This window comes from Periophthalmus magnuspinnatus, chromosome 12 (assembly GCF_009829125.3).
Source record: "Periophthalmus magnuspinnatus isolate fPerMag1 chromosome 12, fPerMag1.2.pri, whole genome shotgun sequence".
Taxonomy (NCBI): domain Eukaryota; kingdom Metazoa; phylum Chordata; class Actinopteri; order Gobiiformes; family Gobiidae; genus Periophthalmus; species Periophthalmus magnuspinnatus.
Window position 1 is genome coordinate 12,481,625 of NC_047137.1, and position 19,496 is coordinate 12,501,120.

The window sequence follows — 19,496 nt, forward strand, 5'->3', positions numbered from 1 at the left end:
GCAGTGGAGGAGGCTGGATCCATGCCGACAGCCAGGCCTGCCACGTCTGCGGAGCCCCTTTGAAGTGTCACCTTGAGGGAGCAAGCCGATGGCCGCGGTGCTGGGAGGGCGGGCGGGTATGGCGAGGAGGAAGAGAAGGAAGAGGAGGATGGAGGAGTGGCACACTTGGCACGGGCAGACACGGCGCTTTAATATTGCATGGGCCGCCGTCCATCTTGCTGTACGCACGCAGGACATCCCTTCTGCTTGATTCGGTGTGAGAGCCGATCTTTGTTTGTGTCCCTGCGTCGTCGCTAACACCTGCACCGTTTGTGCCGGCTCGGGTAAGCGTCAACTTCTGCGGCACTCCAGGTAAGTTTAGGAAGGAGAGACAAGTTTTACATTTCAAAGACCCAGTACTAGTGAAGAAAATGCTTATCTCCATGGAGTTGTTGTTGCTTTGCCTTGAATGTTCCACAATATGGCATTACATTTTTGCATTTATTAAAAGGTCCTGTACCTGATATTTTTCCCATGTATTTGAAGCAAACTTTGTTTTGTCCCAGTACAGATATTTTATATAAGCAGTTCTAGAGGTCAAAATAAGTCTGCATTAAACTAGAAAGCATTACATTTTCTGACAATCAGGAAGGGCGTGTTAGCGTGCTAGTTGTTGTTAGCTTTACCATCACAGCAAAATTTTGAGTTCATAAGACTTTTTTACAATGCTCATCAAGCATTGTGGTGAGTCATTAGGATGCTCTGACTGCATAAGGTAAGTGAGGGCTAACACTGGACTGGACTGGTGATGTAAAAAGTTCTGAATCCATATTTCATTATGACTAAATATGCATTTTAAAGCAGCACTGAAATGAAAGTTATTAAATCAAATTTAAACCATTTTCATTGTTATAAAAATACCTTCAAACACGTGTGTTCTTACTGTGAGTGAGTCACCTTTCCACAGATCTGACATAGACATGTACCTTGGCCTGGAGGGATTACTTACTTGTCTCCATGGAGACAGAAAAGTGTATTCTCAAAAGTAAAAAGTCACACAAGAGGATATATTTTCTTCTTATTCCTACCGTTTGTTATCAGCTCGTCATGGTCAGCCGGGCACCTTTGCCTCTCAACCAATCACCTCTCAAGTCTTTCATAATATAAATGCCCCCAGTTGCCTTATTCTCCCTGGTATTTCAGCTACAAGGATCCTCTGCCCAGACTCCAGCACAGCAGGCCATAAGCCTCCTCAGCCTGTCAATTCCCCCTCTTCATCACCAGTTCCTCTAGATCTGATAAATGTTTTAGAATTTTCTTTTCAAATGCACTACAAGAAAAAAAACACTATCTTAAACAAGAAAAAGAAGCAATCAAGCATCAAATGTGGTGAAAATATCTGAACAACATAAATGCGTGTGATGTTGGTTGGTTAGAAGTGATTTAGAACCAGAATCTACAAACTTATGCACCACGGAAGATCACATCCAACAGGCAGTTAATACTAGTTCATATTTAATGGCCACATGAAATTCTCACCAATAACATTCAGTCAGATAACAAGACAAACTGGGAATGAGGAAATCATTTTAATTGATTGGATTTGGTGTTTTCTGGTGCTAAGCTACTTCATTAGCCACATGCCCTGAGACTACCAATCATTATGCCACCAAGGCAAGCAAGTGTCTTGCTCAAGTACACAGGGACAGTATGTATTTCTGTAGATTGAACCATTATCTTTTGGAATAAATGGTGAATGTCTTTACCAGTTGAACTATAGACCATCATAGAACTACAGAGTATTTCAAAACTGCTAAAAGACTGGCATTTACAGACTGACATATTCACACAATTTATTACTGATTTACCATTAGCCATTTACCATCACATGACCAGTAGACATGAAACCGAAAGACATTGTGTTATTGTCCATTCAAGCCTGGCTATGCTTTCATTGTAGGGAGTATTATACAGTGGTGGACCATGGACGCAGAGCCTGGGCTAGATACCCCTATTTACAGATCCAACAATCCAGAGACCAACAGATGCCAAAGTGACCATATACAGCCTCTCAGCCCGTGCGGTCACATGCAGAAGTGCACTGTAACGCTGAGCCAACACGGTTTAATGCATGTAGAACATGTGCAGTGCTGATACACCATATTTAGTGCTTTTGTTGACTACACTGACCATCTTACTGCTTAAACATGTTAAAAACCCATCACAATGCATCAGCTGATTGATACAACCACACAAGCACACACACACACACACGAGTCAGAGCATGTCAACTGAAACAACTACAAGGGACATGTTTTAACTTTCTTTTTTCATTAGTAGACCGATTGACTGTTATGGCATGGGCCATGAAAAAACCCATATCAGAATTCAGAACAACTGATGGCCAATAAGCTCTGCGGATATTTTGGGCCAATATGTTTTGCCAATTTTGTCATTTAAATTTACTGCAAACTCCCCATAGCCCTTTTTTTTACCACAAACCTATAAGAGAGATGCATTCTCTCTTTTGTGCAGCTATCTCTTCATATTAAAGTGTTCATATACAGTTTTGTATGTATTTTTTTAGGCAGCAGATCAACCAAAACAAAATATCAGCCTATGCTGGAGATTTAAGGCCGATGCGCTAAATAGGCCAAATATTCTTCTTTACTCATTAGGCTATAATCCAAGTACTGCATATATGATAACCATATGATAACACCAGCACCTCACTCACCGCTGCCGTCTTCAAGAGACAAGTACTTTCACACATGCTGGCTACATGTCGCCATCCTATGTGTAATCCAAACATGGAAGTATAAATCCACAAATCCAACAGTTTAAGTCATTCTGTGCTTCATGAGGTCTGAATGTCAGTAAATCCTTGACCAGTAGCCTAGTTGTTTTAGATGTTCCTCTGAAGGTTTCATTATATCTAACTTAGGTAACAAACTGTTCCACTTTGAAGTTTCTCTTTTGAGTTTGAAACTCAAAAGGGAAAAATTTTTTGACAAATAACTAGCTCAGGTACTCAAGCAAACAATCTGGCGCCAACTGGTGGCCTGTGCAGTGATGACAGGAAAGGACCAGGCCCAGCGCTGTTTATGTTATGTGTGAGAGAATTTTAAATGTAAAAAAAGCAAAATTGTGATTTAATTGATGTAATAAAATCATTAGTTTTACATTTTTGGCACAGCAGGGCAAGTCCTTATCAACAAGTAGCCACAAAACTTACATTTTAAACTCAATTTCTAATCTAAGGAAAATGCTTAACGCTCTATAGAGGGCTACTGATTTTGATAACATAATTCCATTGCATTAAAAATGGACATATATAAACAATGGAAGTTTCAAAACAAAATAGTAACTAGTATGTGGTCTTACACTAGTTCTGATAAAATTGTCCGTCTTTGTGCACAGGATCAATTTTCAGTCTCAATATTGATTACTGATTAAATCTAGGTATCAGTTTTTATTGGACATGACTATAACAGCAAACTGTAACATTCAATTGTGGAAAGCATGAAGCAGTGAGCTAAAGACTTAGGTTAGGTTGCATGATGTTGTATTGAAAGAGTTTGGCCACTTGTCTAACTTCCCTCCTCTTCTTTTTGCATCTCTATGAACTTAACTTCTGTTGGCGTTGTAGCGCACAGTGAAAACTGGCTGCACTCTGCCTTCCTCCCTCGCACTGCTGTGAAAAAGGACATTCTAATGGTTTCCCAGCATTGCGGGGGTGTGCCTCTCTTTGGGCCGCTAACATCGCTAATCATCTGCGCTCTTGCTAGCCGCTCTTGCTAATTGCTGGTTAGGCTTTGATGGGCTCCTCACGTGGCACCTCCCTTGAAGAAAAACGAAACCACTTCACTGGGGATTAAACTTAACTCACTTTTATGATTTCTGGGCAGCGCCGCGTGTTTGTCTGACCCTCTGCCAGCTCCGGTATACGCTCCGTGCAATCAAACATGGCGCTAGTTTTTATCAACAGCGTTTTTGAAGTGTCGAAAAATGTATTATGAACACGCACTCGCACAAACTCACTTTCCTTTCTCTTGAACAAGCGTCCCAGTTCACAAATAGCAGTTTTAGCTCCCCTGATTAGCGCCGACATGTGCCTCCTTTCATCTCTCCCACCATCTTGTTTTTTTAATCAGATTAACCCAATCGGGCATCCTTTTAATGGCCTCTTTTTTAAGCGCGCCGAAAGAGGAGAGATAATGAAAATAATTAAACCGCAGGGACGGGCCTGGCTGCTCGCTCCTTTCTCATCTTCGCTGCGCCTTTTTAAGTTGGTAGGATCGCGCTTACGGATTCAACGCGGAGAGACTCATCATCTGTGCGTAATTGCATTAAAGTTGGCTCTCCCAGGCCCAATTTCTCCCCGGGAATGGTGCAGTGGATGTGGGGTGAGATGTGGAGAGAGGGGGGTGGAGGGATGGAGGTCTAAACACAGTCTTTACCACGCATGTTTGTTTGGAAGTCCGCACACTCAAAGTAGCCCCTCTCTCTCTCTTGGTTGATATCATTTATTCATGGACTTTTAAGCTTTTAATGAGGACAAATGAAGCCGTTTTCCACAGTGTCAGTATGTAGTATGCTTACCAAAAATATTCTTGTTTAGCATTTCTCACTAGTTTTTCGGGAGCGCTGTGAGTCCGGGTGGAAAACATTGGGATATAAACCGGAGTTCCAAAGCGAGACTTGCTTAGATGTTGGGGGAATGCATATTTTTAGATGTCCAGATTTTGATGTAATGATTTATTTATATCTGTTAAGTATTTCTTAATCTTGCATTTAAATTCATTAAAATGCGTTTTTACCTTACAAGGCAGATTTTGGAGCCAATAAGTTCCATCAAAGTAAAAAAGCAAATAATCCCTGCAATATATAGTCTTCAATATATAAGTTTAGTCAACTTCGAAATACACTAAAATTTTAATTCTCACTTGTTTGTGTACAAGGTGAGAATGTTTATGATTAAATGATTAAGTTTAAATTGGAGATTAGCATGCGGTATCATCTACAAAGGCAAAGCTGTCACTGGCAAAAATTACATGGAAGAGGGATGTTACTTGGTTAGGTCAATGAATTGTTGTACTTTTGTGTGAATAAGCATCTTTAAAGGAGACATATTGTGCAAACTTTTTATGAGCTGTTAATAGTCGTTTACCCTCTCCCTCATTTACCCTTTGAAGTTGTATTCACACTAACATGCATGAATCACTCTAATCTTCATTTTCCCATATTCGAGACGCCATTCCTCTGATCAACTCCCATCTTCACTGCCACCGGGACACGCCCACTGCTCTATACTTACTCTGTCCTCCAATTTTATTTTCTTAATCTGTGACACAGGTAAGATTCAGCAACATCGCATAACTTTTTTTTTTTTTTAAAGGGTGATCTGCAGCTTTCCAACAACATGGTCTGGCAGGGCAGCACTGTTGTCGGCTCCCACTGGGTACTGCAATTTTCTAACCCGGAAGTGAGCAGACTTGTTACATAATGATCCATGGGTGTCTATATATGTCTTCTTTAAGAAAACAATCTCATTGTATTTGTCCTTAATAACTAATCAAACAAATGAATTAACTGCACAGACAGTAGCCTGTAAGCCATACCCCACCATGTTCTCCCAGTGTCTCGTACTGACCTTTAGAATCTTATTAAAATTACTGACACATTTCCCGATCCAATCCAACCTGCTATAGATCTGTGCCTGTGCCTATGGGCTATTCTGATAAATGGATCTCACAGACTGGATAAGACGCACCAGCAGGCTTTAAGAGCAGATCAACTGTAATGCTTTTTAATGCCATTTTAAACCTCTGATTTAACCGTTTTAAGAGATACTACCTGAAAACACTACATAATTGTGCATTTATCTTGTCCAGCCAAACCCAGGACCTTCTTGCTGTGAGGAAACTGTGCACTCCAAAGAACATTGCATTGCAAAAGTGAATAATAACTAACTGAATCTGATCAAGTCCAATAAGCACTTGTGTTTTCATTTTTCCACTGTCAGAAGACATAGGTAACATAGTCAGAGCTGCTCATTTTACGTTGGCTTGTCATGATAATTACTATATCAACTTATCGTTCAGTAAATGACAGATGGGACAATAATGCTTAGGATCAGCATTTATGGTGTGTACTTTGTCTTTGCACAAGTGGTAAAATTGTGGCTACTTTTCTATACTATGATGAGATTTGAACTTGAATTATGAACTTCTATGACTCATTACAGATACAAACTAACTACTAAAATGCTTCATTCTGTTGTTTATTTATTGCACCTCTTTTCTTTTTTTTTAACAATTGTACATTTAGAACAGATTTAGAGTATAATTCTTCTTTATAGTTTGGTTTCAATGTTATCATTTACCGTCTATATCTATTTAAACAATAGCTCACACTTCAAAATATGTTATCGTGACAAGCCTAATTGTACATACTAGTTTTGTAGCCTTATAGTTTTGCAGTACTTGTACTTCATATATACACGCCTTGTGTATCTTAGCTACTTTACTTATTTATCTTTATTTTGATTGCATAATTCCCTTCTCCTGCTGTTCTTGTACAACACTGGAATTTCCTTGATGTAGGACAAATGGAATTTTGTTTATCTTACCTAAAACGTTAAGTAATAAAGACTTCTGTATCTGTAATCCATCTTACAAACTTGACTTGCCTCTCAAAGTACTACACTGTCATTATCATTCATTCAATCCTTATGTGATGGCCCTGGGATAGACTGACAGAAGCCAAACAGTCGCACCTCCGATCACCGCTCATTACCATCATACAAAGAGGGTGAAGTGTGTTGCCCAAAGACACAACCACCGATCTATAAGTGTTGGTGGGTGAACACTGTAAACACTATGCCAAATGAAAATCTGCCCTCTTCCCAAATAAAACACACCGAAGCATAAAAGAAAAAACAAGTCCAGTAACTTCTCCTAACTACCAATAATAATCATTTGAATCCAAGTCTATTGTGCTAAAATAGATCCACTTTTGCAGCGTATAAAACATTTGTAACTCAAACCACCGCATCTTACCTTCCCTTACCTCTCTGCAGGCTACAACTCAAGTTTTCACCCCCTACAACATCATGCTACTTATACATTTAAACAGCTATTCCAACTTTGGCTGCAACTTTCCAATCGCCTATTAACTTCCACTCTCCCTGCGCATTATTGGCGCAGACCACTTTGACATGCTAATACTCCGCCTTTAGAAAACTTCTTCTGATAGCAAAAAGCGCACGTAGCCGTAGTCGTAGGTGTCCTTAACTTTGTAATGAGGGAATAATTCAAGACGTTGCCTTCAAACCGCAAGACTTTTATTTGTCACTTTTACGTTTCATGCTTTAAAAAAAAAGCTACGCAACTTTATCAATAACCTCCTGAACTTGACAGCCAAACTGCTTTGTATCAATTATTCATTCTTATACCCGTGTCTAATATATTCTCATTCATTTCAACATGTGTCGTGCACGGCTTGCATCTCCAACAAGACAGCAAAGGCGCTCCCACTTCTATGCCGAATTATAGGTGTACATATCTTGAATATTATAATTACACTAGCGCTTCAAACTTAGCTTCCTGTCAAAAAAGAGCTAATAAATTCTTGCATGAGTTTTTTTTTTTTTTTACCGGAGAAACATCTTGCTCGCAGATCGTCAAGTCTTCCCCTCCTCTTCTCACTTCTGTAGGTTCAGATCATTCCTCGCAGCTATTTCAACCTTAAAAATAAAACCCAAAGTTGAACCGAACAGAGGAAAAAAGAGAGAGAATGGGAAAAAGTGTGATTTTTTTCTTTTTTTTTTACTGGAAATGCTTAATATTTCTGTTTAAAATTTCATGCAATCTTTGTGAACATTGAGCAGCGATTTCACATTTGCACTGACATCTAATTTCTCAAGTCGAGTCGGAAAACACAAATTGCCAAGGATTCCCTGTGTGCCCAATTATCCGGCATCAATTTCCTTGACCCTGCGGAATGCTGTTAAATTAATCATACAATTTCTATTTCTTTCTTTCGTTTTCTTCTTTTTTTCCCCACTTTCTTTTTTTGGACACTGTAATTTTGATACATATGCACGCGTTTGATAAACTAATAATACTGGCTTGGTTTTGTTCACACAAGCTGGTTGGAGGTTGGGTGGATGGATGGGGTGGTGATGCTAGGGGAAAATGAAAAAGATAAATGTAGAGTGGAGAGTGCAGACCATTGAAAAAAAGTTGTATTTGTTTGATAGAAATGTTAATTTATGAGTTAATTACAGAGATTTATTCCATTTAATCTTGAGTTTAAATCAGTGGTGTACGTTTTGAAAGCTATTGAAGATTATTACAAGGAGGGTTGTCAAAAGTATCGAAAATCAGATACAAATCAATACTAAAACTAGTATCGAAAAATGAACCTGTCGCAAATAGCTTTAGAATGATCTTGAGTTGTATAAGACACATAGACTAGTATACACACATGGACCACTATGGAGCCTACCTGGACGACTAAAGAATTACACAAATATAAGGCCACATGGTAATATAAAAGAAAGTAGTATGATTTAATGTTGAAAATTAAGTTCTATTGTCTAAATAGTGTTTTTTATTATCATCATGGTATCAGAAACGGTGTTGAGTCTATTCCTTAGTATGAAAATCAAGTTTGAAATTGACGTATCGTGTCAACACTAGTTACAAGTCAAATTAATGATAGAAGAGATTGTAAGAAGTCAAATAAGAAGTTGAAGTAGCCAGCATTCAGAGCAGCGATCCTCTGGTTAGCCCACTACACCACTGTTGCCTTCTGTCACTTGAATCTAGTTCAACTAAAAAAATTGTATAAATAAGTGTATAATATAATTCATTGCAGTTTTGAGTTACATTTTTATCCATTAACCACCATTACTCCTACAGTTACATCTATGGCATTGTGTCCCTAAACTGAAAATAATTAGTCTGTTAAATATGAAACACGTCAGATTTAATAACTTTCCTCAAATGCACAATGTTTTGATAAAATAAAGAGGAAATAGTTGCCTATACTACCCTGGCTTGAAAAGGAAATCAGGGAGTACTAATATTTTAAACATGGTATGTTAAATAGATTACAAATTGCAAATAGTGCCAAATGTGCATTGGTGGAAAAAGTACTGAAAATTTGTATTCAAGTAAAGGTACAGTAACACGGCTAAAAATGTACTCAATTACAAGTACAAGTACTGCTACCAAAAACTGTTCTTAAGTAAAAAGTATGCATCAAAATCCTACTCAAAGTACTAGTCTTTTGGAACAAGACGACTCAAGCTCTACAGGCAAATGAAGTGCTAAAACCAGAGCTCAAACCTAAATCTTTCTCTCCATAAGCCACAGCAACCTAACACACATTATCAAGAGTATTTAAAGAAAAAACTGGAACATTATCAAAAGTGACCAAACACTGGCATTTTCCCTGAATCTTCATCGTTTGCTGTCGGAAGAGCGCCAATTCTGAAAGATCAACTTGTGAAAAACGTTCTGCACAAAAAAGACATTCTTCCCTAAACCTATTGGCACATTTCAGTGTGGTGCCTGCAGTCACTGTGGCCATATCAATATATCTACATCCTTCAAAGACTCCTCAGGTTAAAAAACCTTCACCTGTCGTCATTTTGCAAAGTGTAATACTACATGCCTTATTTATCGATTGTATTGTATTTGGGGGACGTACCAAAAAGAGACTCAAGTATTACTTCTGTGAACACAAAAATGCCATTAAAACTAAAAATCACAATTATCCAAAGGCCTTTCATTTTCAGTCCTCTTAAAAGTAATGGCAATTGATGTAGTCCCTCCAAACGTCAGAGGGGGCAATTGACTCCGTCAACTTTCACAGAAAGAAACTTTCTGAATCGTGACACTTAAGGCCACTCAACACCTGGGCCTGAACTACATTTTGGACTATTCTGTTTCTTTGAACTCATAACTCATTATGCTGCACCAACTCCTGTAATATTACACTTACTGTCAAATATTTCTTGTGATTTTTAATGTATATTTTAAAATGCATATTTTTGATCTGTTGTGCATTTGTTATTGGTGATGGACAAGCCTATCCATTGTCAGCACAGTGGTTGAATCTTGTTGCTTTTCTGTGGGTCTGCCACATACACATTCATCTGGTGTTTTGGTGTGCCATATATTTTCCCACCTTTTCTTCTTACTGTGTTCATATGACTATTCACATGACCTCATGTATGTATAGGGACACCTGTGTGCCCGGTTTTATTTATATCCCCTGACGAAGACCAGCCAGCTGGTCAAAACACGCTGGCATCGTGCCTCATGTAATAAAGGATTTTAATATAATCAGGCGTTGTGCCTTGAGTTTGTACCTCGCCCATTTTTACATTATTTAGGGACTCCTTTTGCTGAGATTTGAACTTAACCCTTGAAGAGCCCCTGTGCTGTGATTTTAAAGATATTCTTTATGACCTTAATCTGACTCATGTTACACTAGTTGAATAGATATTTGACTTAATTGTACTTTTTTGAGTAGATTTTAAAACCTGGACTTGTACTTGTAATTGAGTATAAATATAATAGCCATATAATTGTAATTAGTTACATTTATAAATACAGAACTTAATGAGTACAGCACGGTAGCAAGTCCCAATTGTCCTGATCCAACCGATCTAAACCGACAAATCCACATAACAGCACTGCATTGTCTGCTTTAAACTGTTTAAGTAATATAAAATACTGATCTAAAATAATGCTTAAAAATCAGTTTAAAAGTAAGTAGTACTTTGAGTAGTATTTTTCAGTGTACTTCTTATTTTTACATGAGTACAATTTTGGCAGCAGTACTTGTATTTGTTTACAAATTTGTGGTATTCTTTCCAGTACAATTTAAATCTGACTTACTGCAATTGCATGGTAGAATTGTACTCAATTACAAGTCCAGGTTTAAAAAATACTCAAAAAAGTACAATGACCACATGCTTGTACCACTGTAGACCCGTGGACATTACCTGTTGATCTCTTGGACAGACCCACACATGCTCCACAGAGGGGCTGCTCCACCTGCTGCTGTTTCTGAACCAAGGCTGCCCTCTGCTGCCTGCACAGGGACACAACAACTTCATTTCATTTGATTTATTTAGAGGAAAAGCGAAAGAGGCGTTAAATCACTTTGAATGTTTGAATAGCCTATATAAAACTATTTTTAATCCTGCAAAGGTGAAAGTAGCATGTTAAAAAAAAGTCTTTAGTTAATAAAAATATTGCACTAATGTTTAATATTAAAATGTTTAATATTAAAATGTTCAAATTGTAATGTTGCAGGTTGATTCTATATTTCACCTCTAAATAAAGAAAGTTTGTTTCAGGATGTTTGTTGTAGACAAGCTAAAATTAGCTACCACTTAGCTATGTCTAGTTTATGCTAGACCAAGGCGAGCCATGTAAAGTTGCACGTATTACTACAAAAAAAACAAAAAAAAAAAAACTTTCTGGCAGCCTATGGTAATGTTCTAACTGTTGAACATTTTTAAACATGTTTTTGTTACCCAGTATTAGCTTGTCCATGCTCTTGTCCATGCTCTTGTCCACATGTTGGTCCACTTCTACATCCTGCTTCAGCCCAGTGTGGCTAATGCTAACGGATATTTAGCATTAGCCAGATAAGTTAATTTCTCACGCTAAAAATACTTTTCAGTTCTTCCATTGATTTGAAAATATTGACCTAATATTCTGGTTAATAAAATGTGTTTTATTAAATTATAATCTATTATTAAAATTGTCCCACAAAAACCTTTGCTGCTCCTGATCTGATCCAGGTTTGTTAATGCTGTAGAATACATCAGGATCCAAAACTAGTGTACAATCATCTAGGCCATTAGAACAATCTTTTTTTCTTTTACTTTTTAAAGAATTTATCCAATAAAATTGTATACAAACATTATGCAATCTCTCGTTTTTTGTTTTTTTGTTGTTGTTTTTTAACAGATTTATATCAGTCTGGTCCCCACTTCCTCTGTTGTATCTCAAACCTGGTCAAACGTGATCGTCCAGTCAGATGTTTTTTTCAGTGACACATGTGAAATGAAGGAGCTCATTGGTCACCTATGATTTGCAAATACAATCTAATTTATCTCACCTCAGATTAACAGGTATTACCAAGTACTTCGCCCACTGATTCTGCAGAAATCCCCAATGTTTTTCAGCCCCCTGTGATATATATGTTGTCCTTTATTATTTTCGATAAGGGCAGATCATGCCTGTCTCCGATTGAGTAGTCCAGCTGTTAATCACGGCCATTTGAAAACAGGGAGGTTCACCAGTGACCAGATAAAGTATTGAAGAAATGAGTGCTCTGGATCCCAGTCAAGTGTCACTATAGAAATGTGCAAACTATGTTTTTTGATTGTTATATTTACACTTGTGCAGGTAGAATTTTGCCAGTATAATTCACACATTTATGAAATACAGTTAATTTTTTGTTTGCTCGTGGAACAAACAGAATACTGAATTCTCCCATTTCAAAATAAAGTTCTTAGGAAGATGTCCAATTATGTATCTGCTGAAGTCCTTCCAGAACAATGTGGAGTATGAGCAGATCCAAGAAAAATGCTGAACAGTCTCTGGATGGTTTTCACAAAAGAAGCACTTCACATCAATGTCCCTCTTTAAAGTAATCATATAGTTACTAGCAGGATCATATTTATGAATCTTTTTGAAGACATCTCTTTTACCTCTTTTATTAAATATTTGTTGGGAATTTGTTGGTCCAAACTAATTTACAGTTAATATCTTGATTCCAATATGATACTACATGTTATGATACTACATGTTATGATACTACATGTTATGATACTACATGTTATGATACTACATGTTATGAGACTACATGTTATGATACTACATGTTATGAGACTACATGTTATGATACTACATGTTACAGTTGTGTGAATTTAAGCAGAATTTCCCAATCTCAATCTACTGGACTGGGTAGAGAGACAGGAGGCAAGTGTAAATGTGTCATACCAACTGGCATCATGATGCCAAAATGTATAGCATATTGTGTTGGCATAAATATACATTTATTTATTTTTATTTATTTTTTATTTTAAGCTATAGTCTATATAAGGGCTGCATGTCAGTAAAGACAGACCCTCTGCTTTTCAGAGCAAGACTCTTCCTCTTAAGTGAATCTGGTTTAATTTGATTTGTGTGTTTTTTGTTTTTGTTTTGTTTTGTTTTTTATAATAGGGACAACGTGTAGGACAATAGACACTTGACTGTGATATTGTCAGCCAGTTGACTGATGTTGACACCTCAGCCGGCTGTGGTTATCCCGCTCACAGTACTGTTAGAAATATGAGAGGCAAGAATGTGGGTACAAAGTAAGAAAAGGTAAGGACTTGTGGGGCATCCTTGACAGATACTGCGTTTAAGCCTGAATGTGGATGTTGTTGGAGTACCTTTCCAAATTGGAGATGACCCTTCTCTTTGGTGACTTTCACTTCAAGAGTGCCAACTCGTTCTTTCACATCCTTTATCTCCACACATGCAAAGCCTACAGTTTTTGTTTGTTTTTTTTTCGAACACCAGCAATCTGCAGTGCAATATCATCCATTCTTTCATTTTTTTTTTTTTTTAGCTTCAACAGAGTAACAATAACACTGGCATCCCCATCCTCTTGCTTTTTCAGAGACTGGCTTTGTGACACAGGTAGAGGTGGAAACTCATCTAATAGTTCAACCAGGAGTCGGTGAAGTACCAGCGTAATCGTGGCAGTTGTCGATGAGCGGCTGTTCAGCTGGACCGGTGTGGTTAGCACTCGCTTGGCTCTGGAACTTTCCAATGTTTTTTTTATTATCAGTAGCAGACATTTCCCCCTTGATAAACAGTCTTTTTTGTTTTGACTGAAAACTCACAAAAGACTGATTTACAGGTTTGTTTTCACCATATTTAAAATTTACACTAGCAGAGAATGACATTAAGTGTTTATTCACTCGGCCATCTTGGAACCACCCGCCATTAGTTCAATCTTCACCTTCAGATAGCATCACAACATTATATGGGCTAGTAAAATTTTAATAAGTTTAAGCAAAAATTAATAGTTCAAGTTCTAATGTTTAGTCACTGAGAGTTAATAAGGTTGACTATTTGTGTATTTACCTTTTGGACATTTCATGGCAAAATACAATGTAATCAGTAGAGATTAGATTGGGTCAAGTGGGAGTACGCCATGCTAGAATCTGAAAACCACCCATTTTAAAGAGGAGTTGTGACATGTGATTTGTTAGAGCCAAACCACATGATGGGCTATTCTGACACCAATACACGCCTTGTACTGCTTTGCCATAGAAGTAGGTCTACACACCACTACAAATAATGACAAGTCAGAAGATGTAGTGCAAAACATTGAAGACGATCTTTATTGTTCACAGTTAAACACAAGCCACTGCTTTTAAGAACGCTCTATTCTGTGTGTAGTCCCAGATCTTCCCACCATGGCTCTGCTGTCTGTCTCCTTTACATTGTGCTGATTGTACCTTCAGTCCTGGTTGGCTGCGAGTTACTACGGTTGGCATTTTAAAGTGGATTGTTGAACATGCTGTAGTTAGCGAAAGGCAGGGGTAGAAATGACAGAAAGAGTTCCCAGTGGACAACAGGATTTGGAGTTAGACACTAGACCTGCGGGGAATGTGTGGTAATATTTCTCTGTATGCAAAATGAATTAAGTCTGGGTTAGCATGGCACTTAGGAGACGCGCTAGACTGCTAAATGCGAAAACAAGCCGAATATGCGCCCGCTGCGAGCACCCTTTTGGCAAAGTAAATGTAAATAGCAGTGAGATATTGCTTTTTTTTTGCGGACTAGCATAGGAGAGTGTTATTTTTAGCATAATTTAGTCAAAAATGTGGAAACAATATTAACAAATGAATGTCTGCTTGTTCCAGTTAGCTGGGACAGGGACAGTAAATATAACATTTTTTATAATATCTTTTAGAGTTTTAGTTTACACAGATATTAAAGCTAGACTGTCACTTTTCTGAGGGGTGTCCATGATGTTATTGCTTTGCCTGGAATGTTGCACAGTATGGCATTAAGCTGCAAGTAACTTTTTTTCCAATTAGTCAACCAACTTCCATTTACTTTGAGATTTTGTGTTTATGTACTCAAATAAAGGTTGAAATAAGCGGACTGAAGGCTTCTAGACATTAAATATTTATCTATGAAGTGTACTACTGTCAAAAATCTGAACTGATTTGAATTTAATTTAATAATAATACCTATTTCTTTGTTTTAAACGGTCTTTTGGCATGTGCTTAGAGGCTGTGTAGTCCAGATAACAACTACAGTTATTAAAATACAATTACAATCATTTTAATAGTCAACTAGGGATGCGCCAATCCAGATGTTTTGTTTTTTATTAGCTTTAAGTATCTGCCCATATACCCACTATCAACCTATACCAGTGCAGAGAGTGAAAACAGCCTACTTCCTTTAAACAAAAATAAAATAAGAAAAAACTGATCCCATTGTGCTATGTGGCTGGTATTTATCTCCCAAGTAACCACAGAACAGCTTTGTGTCAATAAAAGTTCAAACATTATGTGCCAACTACCACCAGTTAAAGTCTTAATGTCTCAAATGATATGTCCAACCAAAATATCAGTGGTACTCAGATTTGGAAATTGAAACCCAATCCTGCAAATTTTTACGGATCGCAGTTGATATCGACACTAGTATCGGATCGGTGCATCCCTATAGTCAACTACTCACAATTATTGCGATTAACAGTTGCAGCCATCTCCATGGAGACAAGCAGATGTGGTCAACAGGTAATTGGATAAAGGCAAGATAGAGAGGCTCAATATCATACATTCTAGGGAAAGCAATAAGTTACATAGTGCAACTTTAAAAGTAAAAAAATATATATATTAGCAGCTACTCCAAATCAAAATATGTGGAATGTTTAAGCCTAGGAAAATAACCCAAAGTACTTTTTCATAAACTATAATCTTAAAATACAAATTGTCTGCATTTGTCAAAGTAAATTCTATGAAATGACAGCAAACATTTGAAAAGCTGCTTCAAGTTGTTTGTGTATTTGCCGTGGCCGAGTTTCGCGTTTACGTAGGAATGCAGAGAACAACCTGTTTCCAAATCATCAACACACAGTTTGCCAGAATCTTCAGGTTTTAAATGATTCAGTGGTGGACCTGGCTGTGTCTTTTGTTATTGGAGAGGAAAGCAGAAATCTTACCGTCTGCTAGCCTAGCGCTAAATCTAAATAAATAAATCCGGCGCGATCCAGGTTGGTGTTTTTCAAATTGGAGGTAATTCTGTTCAGACAAATATAGCGTTTAAAAGAAAGGCTTGTACGGTTTAAATAAGCTTGTGTGGGGATGACAACATGTGTGATGTGTAAATACATGCAAAGTAGCTCAAGTTTGCCTGGTACTGTCGATTAGAATTAGGCATATGCTCTGACTGTCATAGCAATAAACAACAAACAATAGATTTGGTTAACGATGGAAAAGTGAAATTACAATTTTGTACAGTTCATCAATATTTTTGGGATTAGGTTTAAAAAAAATGGAGATGCTAAAAATGTAATCTTTAATGTAGATTTTTATCAAAAATAGGCAAGAAAAATATGTTGAGGACAAATAAATTAGAATTATTAAACAGCTACTTATAATGTGATAATGACAAATGTTCTTTTGTTTTTTACTTTGCATATATTATTCTACTCCAGTAATTTGAAATGTGACGAAATAACAGTTAATATTCCCAGAATATTAAAATATTGGACTTCAAGTTTATGCTAGACTAGCTTTAGCTACTTTTTGCTTTGTGAAAATTAGCTTTTCAAATTGTCTCTGTGCACAACGGTAGCCGACTAGTTCCAATCAGAGTGACAGTCAGCATTACCATTTCTGGTGCGATGTAATGTCCATGAGGTTTTTGCCAATTCGCACTAAAATCCCTAAATCCTGACAGGTCAGGCAGTGGACAGGGAGCTGTGGGTGGATGTTACTGACAACATGTTAAACACTTTAAAAATGAAGGGAAAACTTCACTGAAAGACACTTCTGTTCACAAAAGTACATCTTTATGCATCAGGGGTAATGCTAACTTTGGAATGTTAAATGTAATATAACTAAACTAAATTTGTTGTAAGGACGACTCAATTATTTTTAGGTGTACATTATTTCAGTCAGTGGCGTTATTTAAATATTTATTAGGCCCTGAAATTAGCATTAGTCCCAACACACAAAGACATACCTTATAAACACAGAAGTGTCCTTCGTCAAAGTTTTCCAAAAACCTCATAGACATTACATTATACTGGAAATGGTCACGTTGACTGTCCCTCTGATTGGAAGCAGCCGGATATCGTTGTGCACAGAACAATTTGAAATGTGATAAAAAATAAAAAAATAAGTAAATATCCCCAGAATAGTAAAATGTTATGTAATTATTTTGGAATTTCAAGTTAATGCTAGGCTAACTTTAGCAAACAAGCCACTTCTTCCACTTAGCTTTAGCTTTTTGACTGGTAATAATTTCTAACATTCTTTGGGGGGAATGAATGAGTAAAACTGGACAAAAAATAAAAGAAAAAAATCTTAATCCTGTTGTCCACTTTCAGGAATGATACATATAACACTGAATTGCTGACGTTACTCTTTTAGCTCAATTGTAGCCATCTTTGTCCAAAAAGACTGTCCCCGCCATTGCCAGATTTGGATCCCTACCCAATTTGTAATCTTCAAAATGTTTACAATTTTCTTCATCAGCTATAGCGCTAAGACGTTCATAGCTGACTGCAGTAAAAGTAATGTTGATGTTTCACTATTTTGTAAGTTTAGATAAAAAAGCAATAAAAATGATCAAAATAGCATAATTGTAATCAGAAGTTAACCACATAAAAATATTATAAGGACTGTGAAAATGAAATGAAAAACAAAAAACAAAAAACATAGGACTAAGTAGTGTTACCGTAGCAACTTGTGCAAAATTATAGCAATTCAAAAAACTAGCCAAATCAGGTAGTGATCCAAATCAGGTAATAGCACCCCCCGGTCACGTTTTAACTGTGCTCATGATGCGTTTCGTTATAGTCCATGATCTTTAGCTGCTGTTGCCGGGGACGACCACCGTGTCCGCGTCCCCCCACCGCCTTCCTCCGCGGGCTCTCCTGGCTCCCCGCTCTGGACCGGGCCTGCTCCGATGCGGGCTCTTTGGCGGGCTCTCTAGCGGGCACAGTGACGGAGGCCGCGGGTGCGTTCGGTCTGGGGGTTTGTCCAGGGCAGGGGGAGGGCTCCACGCACATGTCCGTCTTGAGGGCGTGGGCCAGGCCGGAGAGGCGGGGTTGAGGAGGGGGGCTCTGGTCGTCGTCACACTGGCTCTCACTCTTGTTGCGGAAGAGCTCGCGGGCCCTCATACCCAAGAAGCTCTTGGCGCTGGGGTAGGAGCCGACAGTGAGAGGGGCGTCGCCGTGGGGACAGGGCAGGGACGAGGGCTCCACCAGTAGAGGGGGAGGGGGGAGCTGGTGGAGCGTGGGGTCCTGGCTGCCGTTCATGGAGCTGGACAGGGCAGTGGAAGAGATGGTGGTGGTGGTACAGGGTAAAGTGCTGCCATTGCCTCGCGGGGAGTCGTGTGGATGTGGGGGAGTGGTCTTTTCCAGGCTGCGGCTCTGACCTGCTCTATCAGGCACCAAAACACTGGGAAGAACAAGAGATACTGTTCAAACAAATGTAAACAAACTCACTTCAGGTTTAAAACAATCATAAATACAACGTGATGTCTTTTTGGAGTTATAAAGTTGCCATGGACCTGGAGTACAGTTGTTTTATACATACAGGTTTAATTTGGTGAGGTTGCCTGATGCCTTAATTACAGTCAATATAGGATTGGTTTAGCACATATTTGAATGGTAACTAACAGTCACACAAACTATGATGTACTGCGGTATATTTGACGAATGCTAGCATAGGTTCACTGCAGAGACACATAAGCCAAGTGTTCAAATTAAAGACTAACACAAAGGAACATAGTTCTTGCGATACAAAATTTGAGATAAGATCAAAAAATAGTTCTGAGAACCCAATGCAACAGTGTGCCACAATAAAGTGAAGCCCCTTTAATAGTAACTCCAACAAGTTAGTACAGTAGCAGTGGTGTTGTGCTTACCTGGAGTCAGCTGGAGTGTGTTTGACTGCGCTGCCCTCTGCTGATGTCTTGGAGGAGGTGCTGGTGGGCACGTCCATCTCCACACGGCTGTAGAGCTGTAGTAGTTCGGTCTGAAGGAGCTGGGAGATCCTCCTCTGAGCCTGGTACCTGCTGTCTGAGGCCTGCAGCTCAGCCCTGGACAGTACACAGAGACAAAGTCATTTGTTTCATTCAACCAAGGTGAAATTCTGACAATAGACAGATATGCATAGAGAAAACAATGGTGCCCCACCAAAGTTTAAAACATGCTCAGGAGCAAAATGGTATGATACT

At 38.3% G+C, this 19,496-nt stretch overlaps 1 protein-coding gene across 2 annotated transcripts in view; it reads right to left on the bottom strand.

Moving 5' to 3' along the window:
* Positions 1 to 14,385: 14,385 nt before the first annotated feature.
* tsc1b (TSC complex subunit 1b) overlaps positions 14,386 to 19,496 on the bottom strand; it is a 36,105-nt gene continuing 30,994 nt past the window's right edge. For both annotated transcript variants that reach the window (XM_033976083.2, XM_033976082.2), the window contains exons 22-23: positions 19,185 to 19,358; positions 14,386 to 18,715 (exon numbers count right to left, since the gene is read on the bottom strand). In XM_033976083.2, coding sequence (XP_033831974.1) covers positions 18,082 to 18,715; positions 19,185 to 19,358 — 808 coding nt within the window. In that variant the 3' untranslated portion in view covers positions 14,386 to 18,081. The remainder of the gene's footprint in view (positions 18,716 to 19,184; positions 19,359 to 19,496) is intronic.